We start from the raw sequence: 14559 nt of genomic DNA, 5'->3' as shown, positions 1-14559 counted from the left end.
GCAAGCAGGGGAGGGTGGCGGGGGGTGGGGTGCAAGTTCTGAAGCAGGCTCCTGGCTCGAAGTACAAAACCCCACCTGGGGCTCAAACCCACCACCTGTGAGATCATGACCTGAGCCAAAGTCGGAGGCTCAACTGACTGAACCCCCCAGGCCTCCCAAATGTATTATTCTCATAAGAGTACTAACATAATAGACTTCTGTCAATGAAAAATATTTATATCTTATTAACCTAAGAAAAAGTTTATGCAATGTTGTTAAGTTGGATTTGTGATATCTGTGAATTATGAAGATACTGGAAAACTAGGCTTTTTTGTTGCTTAAAAAATATAGTTCTAGAAAGTTTCATTTTCAACTAGAACTCATCAAATTCATAAATGTGTACCCAAAACTACAAATTAGTATTTTAGACAAATAAACATGGACTATTTGCAAAGAGCAAAATGTGAAAAAACACAATGAAAACACAATTTATCTCTTTATCATAACAATATATAAGCCAGGTAGTAATAGGATTATCTTCTTAATATTATTATGAAGTGAAAAATGGCAAATTTCCATAAATTATATAACATCCATGTTCACAGCGTCTCTGTTCTAAACACCCGTATTAAAAAGTTGTTACATGTTTTATCAATTTGCCCACATGATGTTCCACACCATGATAACAAAGACAGTTTTTGTTTAAATGCAAGTTCCCAGGCCTTGCTGGACTCCAGTTGTCCAAATACATTGTCCAGTGTCTTTGACTTGCAGTGGGGCTTTCCTAAGGCCATAACCAGATAGGGTTTTCTCAACCAGACCCCAATCTATGGCCAATCCTTCCCTACCAAGGCAAAGTTTAATACTGAGATGCCCAGGTCAGAATCTGGACTTTTTGGGGCGCCTGGGTGGCTCAGTTGGTTGGGCGGCCGACTTCGGCTCAGGTCACGATCTCGCGGTCCGTGAGTTCGAGCCCCGCGTCGGGCTCTGGGCTGATGGCTCGGAGCCTGGAGCCTGCTTCCGGTTCTGTGTCTCCCTCTCTCTCTGCCCCTCCCCCGTTCATGCTCTGTCTCTCTCTGTCTCAAAAATAAATAAAACGTTAAAAAAAAATTAAAAAAAAAAACCAGAATCTGGACTTTTTAAAAAAGTTTTAATTTTAATTTCAATTAGTTAATATACGATGCTGTATTAGTTTCAGGTGTATAATGTAGTGATTCAACCATACCATACCACACTTTATTTTCTTTAATTCGTGTGCATGGGTGGGGAGGAGGAGGGAGTGGATCTTTTCCTAAAGATGATCTGACTTGTGTTAAAAAGTCCTGACACAATTAGCTTCACATCTATTACTTGGAACTTTGATGCAGTGTCTCCTACTCTATTTTCTTGTGCCGGAAGAGTATGGTGTGAGAAATGATACATGGCAGTATCAGAGCACGGAGATTCCAGATCCAATTATTTCCACAACTGTGAGATCACAGTCAACTGTTCTTCGAGACCTTTTATTTTTAAAGAGAGGCTACACTAGATGAACTCTAGTTTCTAGGTCTTCTCTACGTGTCTACTCTATAATGTTGTTGTTGGCAAAGCTGTAATCTTCCTGTAATTGAAAACAAGTAAGAGCCTAGTGTATGATTCACTGTGAGTCTGGACCTAATTTAGTATTGCTTCTGTTTCCCCTCCTCCCCACTGGAGAGTTTCATACAAAGTTTAGAGCAACAATATATAATCATTTGTAAGTTCCTACCTTGAAAATTAAGCTATAGTGTTATCAACACATGAAACAATTGATCTTATAATTACCAAGTCCTGATAGCCATCTGTCAAAAATTCATGCTTGGTCTGGTCTTCTCCTTCTAACTGCTGGTACAGAACTGCGAACTTCTCAATCATGGTATCATAAACCACTCGAGGTCTCTCCCACGTAACAAGAAGGCTGGTATAATTCTCTGGGTCAGCCTGAACATTTTCTGGTTCTGAACTACAAACTTCAGAGAAAAAAAAAGTTATTGAAACAACTGTCAGCCTCAAGGATTTTAACAAACGAGACATACTCTATGAAAATTTCTGTTTTATTTCAACAGAAGGTAAAAAGTTACACTTCTCCACTGTGAAGTTTTTGTTTCTGCCATTTTGGGTATCTGAAATACTTCTTTCCCTACCTATCTGTGTCTACCTTCCCATTCAGAAAAGGTCTAGGTCAAATGTTGCCTCTTGTTATGCACCCTCTGATCTCTGCGTAAGTGATCTGTGTCATTTTGAATTGTCTGTTTTGTTTTAACACTACTATTGCTTTAACTGCATGTTCTCTTATATTATTCCCCCCCCCCACCTCCTCCCTGAACAGGTCTTAACTCCTGTAGTACATAATAAACACAAGAACTACAGCTTTTATTTCCATATTGCTTAGATCCCTATCTGGAATATATTTGGCATACAAATTCAATTTGAGAAATAAACAAATGATAACTTCAAGTTCATGATGTTTTTATTTCTCTTGTTTGGTGCCTGACAGATATGTTTAGCTCAGAAGGAGGAGAATTTAAATTATAAAAGATGGTCTATTATCAGATATTTTGTTGTTTCAAAATCCTTGAAATAATTTAAAGTTCCCTATCGAGAAAAGCATAGGAGAACAACTAAAACTATCATTTCTGAATTTTGGGGACCTGCTGACAAAAATACCACTTTGGCATTTTAAATAGATTAAGCAACTGATTTTAGGAAAATTTGTTCTGTCTGATCTGAAAAAAGTATTTTGAAAATTGTTCAGGGACTTCTCAAAATTAATTCAAGTCTATGCTGAGAATCATGCCAAAAATTTAGTCCCATCAAAAAGAGTATTTTGATATTTTCTGAAATGCACTCATAATGTGAATTTGGAATAATTACAAAGATAAAAATTATACAATTTTGTGATATTGTGATAATAGAGCAAAGCAATAAATATAATCTCTTCATGGGTTAAATAAATTTGTAAAAGAGAGAGAAAGGTCAAGCTAAAGATTGATGTGCTCACAGAATCCAAGCTTTGCTTTTGGGAAATACCTGAAGTTACAAAGCCACTAAATGAGACCATGCGGTTGACTTAAGTCACTGCCACAAAAACTCAATGAAAACATCGGAACAAGAGCATCAGAATGTGATCAAAAAAAACTTTGGTCTCTATTAGTTTGTAGTTTTGCTTGTGAACACAGGAGGGCACCCAAAACTAACAATTGACCTTGTAAATTGAAACTTCACTTTTATATACAGTATTTATAATAGGAGTTTTAGCCTATGAATGCTATGCTAGCAATGGTATGTAAATGATCCAGAAAAATATAAATATATATACTTTAAATAATGCATGTATAACTTTTATGACTTGGGAGACAAGATTATTCACTGTAAAAACTGTAATATTATTTTTTGTCTATTAAGGATTTAGGATGGGGTGCTCCTTTGGGAATAAAAGAACAATTCTTCAAAGCCACAAATTTACGAAAAAGTATGAATTCAGAATAAGAAAATGTATTCTAATTTAATTCTACGCTACACCCTCAGTGCCCTATCTAGTGACACTTCCGTACTGGCCACCAGATGGCATAAGACCATCGAATCATCTCAAAAGTGAGCTACTCACATAAACTATATCACTGGAGGAAAAGGATTGCCTCAGTCTTGCTTCTAATGAGCCCAAGTTCATTTTTAGAAGGTTGAAAGTGATTCTTGACAGTGTAATCTGTATATTTTGTCCTACAAATATCAATCCCACTTTTTAGAGAGTAGGAATGATTTAAAGTGAACTATTCTCTTCCTACAAAATGAAATTACCTTAAAACGCATTAAAGTTTCATGCATGGACACTAACCAAAAATCTCTTGAGAAAATATAAATTATTAGCTGCAAAATACCCAAAGGACTGCTGCCTAATTAGCGCGAAATTACTTTGGTTGAATGTCTGTGTTTATTTCGCCTTAATTGTAGAAATCAGCAGATGTTTCAAATTTTAAGAATCAGCATTAATATGAAGTAGGACTTCAAAAAGAAACTTGTATTTCCTTGTCATTAAGTTTTTCTTTCTTTGCTTTCTTCTTTATAAATCTGTAAGAGCTTATAGATAATTCGCTTAATAGTTTAAACTTACATTTTAACTAGAAATTTATTTTTTTTAAATGTTCCTTTTGTTTATTGATAATCACAGCAGCTTAGTAATATATTATAAAGCTGCAACTAAATTTTACCTTTTAGATGCTGAAATACAGGACTTTATGGGGTAAAGATGATATACTTTAAAATGTATTCAAGTGGCACCTGGGTGGCTCAGTCAGTTGCACATCTGACTCTTGGTTTCAGCTCAGGTCATGATCCCAGGGCTGTGTGACACAGAGCCCCGCATCGGGCTCTGCGATAACAGCAAGGATTCTCTATCCTCTCTCTGCCTCTCTCCTGCTTTCTCTCTCTCTCTCTCTCTCTCTCTCTCTCTCTCTCAAGATAAATACATTTAAAAATAATAAGGGGCGCCTGGGTGGCGCAGTCGGTTAAGCGTCCGACTTCAGCCAGGTCACGATCTCGCGGTCCGTGAGTTCGAGCCCCGCGTCAGGCTCTGGGCTCATGGCTCGGAGCCTGGAGCCTGTTTCTGATTCTGTGTCTCCCTCTCTCTCTGCCCCTCCCCCGTTCGTGCTCTGTCTCTCTCTGTCCCAAAAATAAATAAACGTTGAAAATAAATAAATAAATAAATAAATAAATAAATAAATAAATAAATATAATAAAATGAAATGTTTTCAAGAGGAAAAACCTGTACTTCTGTATGTTGTTTATTATCTTGCCAAAGGGCTGACCTTCTATAAGGTAGGAATGGATTTTTAAAATAACAATGTAGTTCATTCCATATACACTACTTGGTGTTCTAAAAAAAAAAAAGCAGGGTATGACCATGGAATATGTTATTAATTTGCACTAAATTTTCCAGGTTTTCTTATATTTCTTATTGAAATGGACTTACCTTATTACAAGGGCATATACTGCATAAAGCACATTATCTGGATTGAAAATCAAGAATGGTTCTCCAGATCAACATATACTCAGACATCAGATATAAGCTACCAACTGATAAAATCATGACAATAAATAATTTCCTTGTTTATGGGGAGTTCAGAACTAGACTGATGTTTCATTTTCTTCTTTAGGACTGAACCGTGTGTCTAGATTCCTTTCCAGAAGCTAAATGTGATGTGGGTCACAGTTACTGATTCTCTCAGGAATGCTGGCCAAGAAGGAGAAACTGGTTCCTGCAAACCCTTGGCCACGAGCCAAATCATGTGACAAATCTGGGGTCCATGTCAAGTCACACAGAATACAAGTAAGTGCTTCAGTACAAATGCAAGGTTGCTCATACATAAAGAATGAGGATGTAGTTTCCTTCATAAAGCTGTTAAGTGTTCTTCCTTCAAAACTTTAAAAAAAAAATTTTTAATGTTTACTTATTTTTGAGACAGAGAGAGACAGGGTGTGAGCAGGAGAGGAGCAGAGAGAGGGAGACACAGAATCGGAAGCAGGCTCCAGGCTCTGAGCTGTCAGCACAGAGCCCGACGTGGGACTCGAACTCATGAACTGCGAGATCATGACCTGAGCCGAAGTCGGACACTCAACAGACTGAGCCACCCAGACGCCCCCAAAACTTATTTTTAACATTCAATTCTCATCTACTGGGTTCCAGGCACTCTGGACATACAACTACAGACGGTGCTGTTCCTGCCTTTAGGAAGCTCGTTCCTATGCTAACTTCTAACCTTTAATTTCAGTAAGCTATTAAACATAATGGGTGCTTTGAGTTTCTACGTCCTAGACCCCATTGACAGAAGAATGCAAAATAAACTTGTAAAAAATATGCCATGTAGACCAAGTTAGGTTGTATTTTTCAAAATTACACGTTCTTCCCACTCAGAGTTGTAAAAGTTTCACGAAATTTTGGCTGATACAAAGTCATGTATTTTCTCATCACTTACATAAACTTATATGAAGAGTAAACACCTCATACAGAGGAATGCACATTACTTGCAGAGTAAGTACCAAAGAGTGAAGCAATGAGTGTTAGAAGGAAAAAAAAGTGGAAAAAGAAAAGGGAAATAAACAAAGAAGGAGAAGTATAAATGACAACTCTGGCTGTGACCAGTCTCTCAGCTAAACACAAAAGCTGATGCGGATGGCTAAGGGAGACCGGACTCTTTGCCGTTCCGTGCTTAGCTTGGAAGAAGGGCAGGTGCCCTGAGGGAGACCAGCCTTAGCTCCATGGATTACGAGTACAACCACGGATGCAGGTAAAAAGACAGAGTGGTGATTCTTGGGGAGTGGCAGAGAAAATGTCGCAATTGCCTAAGATGTCACTAGACTTTACTGTTATTTCCCACTGAGTTGAAGTTTGGTGCAGTTTAACATGGCCCGTGACAGAAATACTTTGTGATCCACACTGATGAATCTACCACATTCTTGTCTGAAGTTAATGAGCCTCACTTCAAAAAATATTGGGACAGGTATTTTGATGACTTTGTTGTGAGGAACTCGAAGATTTATAGACTTAGAAGACAACCAGTATTAAGGTCATCATTTCCCCTCAGAGGGCAGCAGATCTTAATAAAACAAATGTAAACATGCCCACAAATGTTAAAAATAGTAATTAGAAATTATCCCCCACTGATTTGTACTTCTCAATGATTGCATCGCTTACTTTAGATAAGTGGCCAAAAGGAATCTTTCAGATTCTGCTTAATTCAGTCAGTCTTTTACAGGGACACACTGTTAACTCCATCAACCGTTCGATTTGTAATATATAACCTTCTAAGAAGTAAATAATCTTCAGGTCACGTTTCTGCATACAGTTGGAGTGCAGTGTTAACGTACACATGCCCTTAATGAATGCTATTTAAAACTACTGACCTTCAAGAAGATGAGTCTAGTGATGTTTAATTCATCACATTTTCCAGGAAATTACAGAAAATTTCTCATAGCTCAAATGCAATATTAAGCTATAAGGACACTCCTTTCATGCAAACCTACCTTGAAAAGCATTTTATACTGTATTATTAAAGAAACTTTGCATTGAATATATTGCAAGGCTAGCAAATGAGATCTGAAGTGTATTTATGATTTTATTCAACAAAAGTCTTAAACATGGGAAACTTGAATAGCACCCCATACTTGTGATAGTTTGTCCTCATATGTGCACACACACACAAGTGTGCATACACACACATTACAATAGTAGTAGCTTTCAGTCTGGGACACATTATGTTCAAGAGACTGTATTTCTTTGCAAACATTAGCCCATTTAAACCTCACAACAAGGTGGCACCTTCATGTTATAGGTGAAGTAACTTGACCATTTTCATATAACTAATAAGTACTGGCACTGAGGTTTAATACCAAAAGTCTATAGACTTTAAAGCCCAAGATTTTCTCCACTGTATTCCAGAACGCCCCTGCTTCTTAGTGGGAGAGTCCTGCTAGTGGGATAAGAAGGCAGCAAGAAAGCATCTGGTGTCTGGAAAGCATGGGATAAAGTTGAACTTCACCTACATTATACTTTTGCTGGGTTCATACAGTTATTCACACATATTCCTCCTTATCTAAAAGACAGTTTTTACTAACTCCTTCAAGGTTCTATTAAATTCTGTGATTCTTAGAAGAGTCAGTGTCCATTCCATGATGCCAAAAAGAAACGCCTCTAATAAATGGCAACTCTATGTAAAAATGCAAAACTAAAGGACTGAAGTTCTGGTAAACTATGCATTCATTCGCAAACATTTATTGAGTTCCTGCTATGAATGCAAAAATGAATAACGCTTGATCTCTACCCTCAAGGAGTTTACATAGATATACAGACCTTATGTGATTTTTGCAATTGTTTGCAATGTTTTGTGCAAAATATACTTTTCTACAACGTGTTTACTGAAAACTGACAACTTCATGCCACCCTTTACTTCTGTCTTGGTCAAAAGGATGATGCTAGATATTTATAGCACCAAAATATATCAATATAACCTGAGTGTCCGAAATTGAGGAACAGGTTTAGTAAGTTGTTATAAGTATACAGTGGAATACTACACAAAATTAAGAATGGTGCATTAATGATATATTTGTACCACTGAGTAAAATAAAATCAACAAACATATATGTAGTATAGTCCCCCTTTTGTGAGATATAATAATATATATTTAATTTAAGCCAAAAGCCTGGAGAGATATTCACCAAAGCCCTATAGTGGTTATCCCTGGACTGTGACATTATATGGAAATTTATTTTTTTCCTGTGTGCTTATCTGTGTTTTCTGCCTTTTTAATAATGTTCATGTAATACTGAACTTTTATTAAAAAATAAAAAATCTCCAGATTAAATTTAATAAAGGTTAAATCCTAGATATAAATGTAATCCTCAATTTTTATTTTCAAATTCAGAAAGTTGAAGGGGGATAGTGTGTGTACTAAGAAGAAAACCAGGGCACCTGGGTGGCTCAGTCCATCAAGAATCTGACTCTTGATATCAGCCTAGGTCGTGATCTTGTAGTCATGAGATCAAGCTAAGCAGACCCTACTTGGGATTCTCTCTCTCTCTCTCTCTCTGCTTGCCTCCCCCCTCTTAAATACATAAATAAACTTAAAAAAAGAAGAAAACCATCACAGGAATATGCACATAGCAAATGATAGTGTTTACTGAATGCAAAACATTCATGATGGAAAAATTAAGAATTTGATCACTCCAGTTTTTGAAAAAAGCCAACGCTATTTTTTTAACATTTTAATTTTTAAAATTTTTATTAATTTTTAATTTTTAATTTGAGAGAGAGAGAGAGGCAGAGAGACAAAGGGAGAGAGAGAATCTTAAGCAGGCTCCACACCCAGCTTGAGCCTGATGTGGGGCTTCATTCCATGACACTGGGATCATGACCTGAGCCAAAATCAACAGTCAGGTGCTCGACCACTTGAGCTACCCTGACGCCCCAACCCAATGCTATTTTTAAAAAAGTTTCATGTCATTAAGAATCAGTTTTTATTATAAAATTTCATCATAAATTATGTATGCAGAAATTATGTTCCCTTATAAAGCACAGCAGAACTGGAAGGCTTTAGAATGAGATGTGTTCAAATACTGACTCCAGCCCTTTATGGTGCTGTGAACTTGGGCAAGCCACTTAACATCAGCTTCCCAAACTGTAAAATGAGAAAAAAAAAAGCCAACTTCATGATGGTGTTGGGAGGCTGAAATCAAATCCATATGGTTCAATGCCTGGTTGAACACACTGGTCCACACAGTACATGGTAGTTATTACTGTTTTTGTTATTCAAAACAAATAGCCTTTGTTTTAGCCTTCATCACTTAACTGTGAAATGAACAATATCTGACACTGAATTGGAACTACATTTGGTTTATACTTAAACAGGGCAAAAGGCACCCATCAAGCACAACCACTCAGTTTTATTGTATGAAAATGGATTCTTTCCATCATTCGGTATTTGGTGAATGAGAACTTTACTTTAGCCCAGCAATGGAGGTAAAGACTAGTTACTTCTTTCACGGGCTCAGAGTCCAATGGGGAAGATGAATAAGTAAACAGACAATGGTCATACTGTGGCAACTACTGTGTACTTTGGATGTGCAGAACACAGGAGCACTTGGGCATATGACACACCTCCAGATGAGCGTCGTTGATTTGTACTTTATGACTATGGCACCTTCACGAGTGCACAGTCCTATGCCAGGGCCACAGGCAGACTTGATGAGGATGGAGATAGAGGGGGATGGTTCCCCCGTGGATGCAAAGTCTGCTTGAGTCTTGAAGAATGAGGAGGAGGGAAACAAGTGAAACAGCAGGGAGGAACATGCCACGGCAAGGAAACAGCATGTAAAATGTAACCTCGGAGAATGTGACCTTCCTTTCTTCAGGGGATGTAACCTCGGAGAACGTGGCCTTCCTTTCTTCAGGGGATGTAACCTCAGAGAATGTGGTCTTCCTTTCTTCAGGGGATGTAACCTCAGAGAATGTGGTCTTCCTTTCTTCAGGGGATGTAACCTAGGAGAACATGGCCTTCCTTTCTTCAGGGGATGTAACCTCAGAGAATGTGGTCTTCCTTTCTTCAGGGGATATAACCTAGGAGAACATGGTCTTGCTTCTTCAGGGGATGTAACCTCAGAGAACGTGGCCTTCCTTTCTTCAGGGGATGTAACCTTGGAGAATGTGGCCTTCCTTTCTTCAGGGGATGTAACCTTGGAGAACGTAGCCTTCCTTCTTCAGGGGATGTAACCTAGGAGAATGTGGTCTTGCTTCTTCAGGGGATGTAACCTAGGAGAATGTGGCCTTCCTTCTTCAGGGGATGTCCAAGAGTTCAGTACGAGAGAAGGAAGCTAGTGGCAGGGAGTAAACGCTAAGACTCATAGGTGCTAAAAGGGACCTACCATGTAATGATGAGTGGTTTCGATTTTATTCTAAAAGCAATGGAGAGCGACTGAAGAGTTTTAATAAAATACAACTGACAAAAGTACATAACAAAAAAATCATATTTATTTAATTTGTTATGTGGTACATTATATTTTCTAAAAGGAGATGGTTAAATCTAGTTTTTTTTTTTCCTAATCAATTGTCTATTATTTACCAGACAGAATGTTATAGTATTTAGTATTGCTGGTAGAAATGTAATGAGATTTCTTCCTTTGGGGGCAATTTAACTAGAAACTCATTGTCACGTTAAATGTAGCTATTCATCACTGTTGTCTTGGGCTCTATTTTGTTGTTGTTGTTAAAGGATAAGTAATTCTCACAAACGGTACATTAAAACATGTAATGTTTTTTAAAAACATGCTTTTTTAATACTAATCTTCAAAAGAAGATGATTATTAGATTAATACTTTAGATGGCCAAAAATTCATTGTACAGCTGAAATCATTTAAATTTTTTTTTCAACGTTTTTTAATTTATTTTTGGGACAGAGAGAGACAGAGCATGAACGGGGGAGGGGCAGAGAGAGAGGGAGACACAGAATCGGAAACAGGCTCCAGGCTCCGAGCCATCAGCCCAGAGCCTGACACGGGGCTCGAACTCACGGACCGCGAGATCGTGACCTGGCTGAAGTCGGATGCTTAACCGACTGCGCCACCCAGGCGCACCCTTTTTTTTTTTTTTTAAACATTTAAATTTTTTTTTCAACGTTTTTTTATTTATTTTTGGGACAGAGAGAGACAGAGCATGAACGGGGGAGGGGCAGAGAGAGAGGGAGACACAGAATGTACAGCTGAAATCAAAGATGGCCATGTACTTGGAAATGTTTTAAGTCCCCAAAGCAAAGGCCATGTCACCTATTTCTTTCATTAACCAGTACACTATCAGTATAAACTGAAAAGGAAAAGTCAGTAGATGCATTTGATTATGTCCTCTGGACATTTTCAAAGGCTTCTGCCTGTTGTGTCAACTTCAAAAGACACAAAGGGCACTCTGGAGACTTTCCCCCTGGAGTCCTCTCCATTGCTTGGGTCGACAAACTTCTTTTCTCCCAAAGAAGGAAACTGGGGGGAAAAACTCCCTTTGTATTCATTAATAATTCAGTGCATTTGCTTTCAATCCCTACTTCATGCTATGCTCTTGCCTTGGAGCTGCCAACACAGACGTGAGCACCTTAAAACCCAAATCACGCACCAAGACTCCACTCAAATGTCATTCCCTCGCAGAGGCTCTTGACTACCCCAACTAGAAGTGATCTCCTCAAGCTCTGCACACCACGGCTTCTTAATCATTCATTTCCTAGAGCTCTTAGCACAGGCAAACACCATGGAGTGAATTTGGAAGGTGTATGTGGCTTTGCTATCTATTACCACGCGTTTTAAAAAAATCACTTTCGTTATTGAATCTCAGTTTTTCTCATCTGCAAAATGGGGTTATTCATGTGGGGAGGAACAGCTATTTTTAAATGTTATTTTATAAATGTGGTAATTGAGATTCAGAGAAGTTAAACGGCTTATCTAAAGTGACAAAGCTAATAATCAAATATTTCTAAATATCTAAGTCTTGTATATTTTCCATTATTCCACAATTACCGCCTACAACATAAAATCTGTAAAAGTAGTAGAAAAATTATATTTCAATACATACCTGTTTCATGAATCTCTTCCTTTCCAGTGTATGAGGAAAACACCTGCCTAGAGAATTTGTATTGTTGCTCTCGAAAATTATTTTGTAAGTAGTCCATCAGCATGACATAGCCAGACTGTTGCATTGTAAGAACTTCACAAAAAACAGCCAACTGGGGAAAAGATCATTTAACATATAATTTAACATATCTGATTCAAAGGCATCTGTAAATGCTTTAAAATAGATATTTGGTAGTAAAGCTTAGAAACTAATTATTTTTATTGCTTTGAATGATTGCATTTGTTTGAATTTCCAAGATTACCTGGCTTTCAGAGATGCTAACTGTATCTTTAAAAATAATCCAGTCAACAGTGTCTGTGCAGGGAGGAGATGTCAATGAGCCATTGTAAGTGTAATATTTGTCAGTTGAGTTTGGCAGAAGGTTCAGCAATATGAAGGGATCTAATGCAGACTGTTTCCCTACAAAGTAACAACATATATCTCAGTTGGGATCTCAACACTGGAACTCAGCGGTTCAAAGCTTCTATGAAACAGAGACATATGGTTTGTTACAAATTTAATCAGAAATGAAATTTTAAGAATATTTTAGGTATATTTCAAAAATGGTGATAAAACCAACATATTCTGAATTTCCTTACATACACAACTACATAGGTTATATTAGTAAGATCCTGGAGAGATTATTTTACATATAAAAGATATTCAGAAATCATATAACCATGTTAACAGATACAGTAAAATCACTTGAGAAGACTTAATACCAGTTTGCGAAAAACAACAAAACCTTATTCTGGCAAAGATTATCTTCCAAAGCCTATGACAAACATTGTATTTAAGGATGACCGATTGGGAAAGCTTTCTCCTAGAGATAAAGAATGAGACAAAAACATCCTGCTATCACCATTTCTGATTAACATTGAATTGGAGGACTGGGCCAGTACAATAAAGAAAAAAGTCATAAAGATTGGATATGAAGAAATGATACCATCATATTTTGCAAATGCATGATTGTACATGTATGATATTGAATTTACAAACTATCAGAATTAGTAAATGCATTTAGTAAAGTCACTGCACATAAGACCCATATACAAAAATTAATTATATTGCTATGTACCAGTACGAAACAATAGAAAATGCAATTTAAAACAATATAACTCATAATAACAACACAGTATCAAATACAGGTAAATCTAACAAATGATGTGAACAACATCTATATTAAAAATTATAAAACTTTCTTAAGAGAATTAAGTAAAAATTAAAATTATGGGAAATTAAAATTATGAGAAATACCAAGTTCATGGGTTGGAAGAGTTAGTATTGTACAGGTGTTGACTGCCCCCAAATTGATTTATGGAGTCAAAAAATCTTATCAAAATCCCAGAGGCTTTTATACACATGTGTTTTATACAGAATGTGTTTACTGACATGCTGATTTAAAAATTTAAATGGAAATGAAAAGTTAAAACAATCTTGAACAATAACAGCTACTGTACGACTTTCATTACCAGGTAGGAAAACCGATTATATAAAACTATAGAAGTCATGATAGTGAAATATGCATGCAAAGACAGACAAAGGGAACAGTGAAAGAGAAAAGAGAACTCAGATCCATACATATATAGTCACTTTATGTATGTCACTTTTTTTCTTTAGGACAGGAAAAATTACTATGTAGTTGGAATGGACTGCCTTTGCAGTAAAGAGTGCTGTATCACTTGGGTATCCTTACGGAAAAAAGTGAATCATGATTCCCTACTTCACATCTTAAGCACATGAGTTCTAAATACATCTAGCAGATCTAGATTTAGTGGATCTAAATGTGAACAGGAGAGTAAAACTTTCAGAGGAAAACAGAAAATTCACTTTATTACCTTAAGGTAGGCTGAGATTTCTGAAATGGTACACAAAAATTGTTAATTACAAAGGGAAAAATGATAAATTTTAGTACATGATAATTAAGATCTGTTTATCAATATTTACCTATTTATCAATAGTCACTATTAAGGGAATAAATGGTAAAACAAAGGGTGGAAAGTATATTTTACATATATGTTGTGTGTGTGTGTGTGTGTGTGTGTGTGTGTGTATTATACTTTTTATCCAGAATAGAGAATTCCTTTAAAAATTTAGTAGAGCTTTCCTAAGTGGCATATCTGGCCTTGCAACTCTCAAACAATCCAATTATATCTGTCTCCATGAATGATCCCATTTTTGCTTTTGGACCTTTCCAACAGCACTTATCAACAGCCATTTGGCCTTTAGTGTACCTGCCCTCACTCATATAGGCAGCAATCTGCTTATCAGCAAGATCTGTGTCTAACTCATTTACCCATCCTAACTATCTAGCTCAATGCATGCACGTCCTCTGTTCTTTGTAGTAGACTTATGTCATTAAGAAGTAGCCCCCGAGACCTATTTAATCTATTCTTAGTGAGATAGCACAGTGTAGAGTGGTA

At 36.9% G+C, this 14559-nt stretch overlaps 1 protein-coding gene across 4 annotated transcripts in view; it reads right to left on the bottom strand.

Moving 5' to 3' along the window:
- The window catches only part of PTPRZ1 (protein tyrosine phosphatase receptor type Z1), a 185409-nt gene that overhangs the window by 59759 nt on the left and 111091 nt on the right, over positions 1-14559 (bottom strand). For all 4 annotated transcript variants that reach the window (XM_047849163.1, XM_047849164.1, XM_047849165.1 and 1 more), the window contains exons 7-9: positions 12399-12556; positions 12098-12248; positions 1783-1967 (exon numbers count right to left, since the gene is read on the bottom strand). In XM_047849163.1, the coding sequence (XP_047705119.1) occupies positions 1783-1967; positions 12098-12248; positions 12399-12556 (494 nt within the window). The remainder of the gene's footprint in view (positions 1-1782; positions 1968-12097; positions 12249-12398; positions 12557-14559) is intronic.

Source organism: Prionailurus viverrinus, chromosome A2, assembly GCF_022837055.1.
Source record: "Prionailurus viverrinus isolate Anna chromosome A2, UM_Priviv_1.0, whole genome shotgun sequence".
NCBI lineage: Eukaryota > Metazoa > Chordata > Mammalia > Carnivora > Felidae > Prionailurus > Prionailurus viverrinus.
Note: the sequence above shows the minus strand (reverse complement) of the source record. Positions and strands in the feature narration are given on the sequence as shown.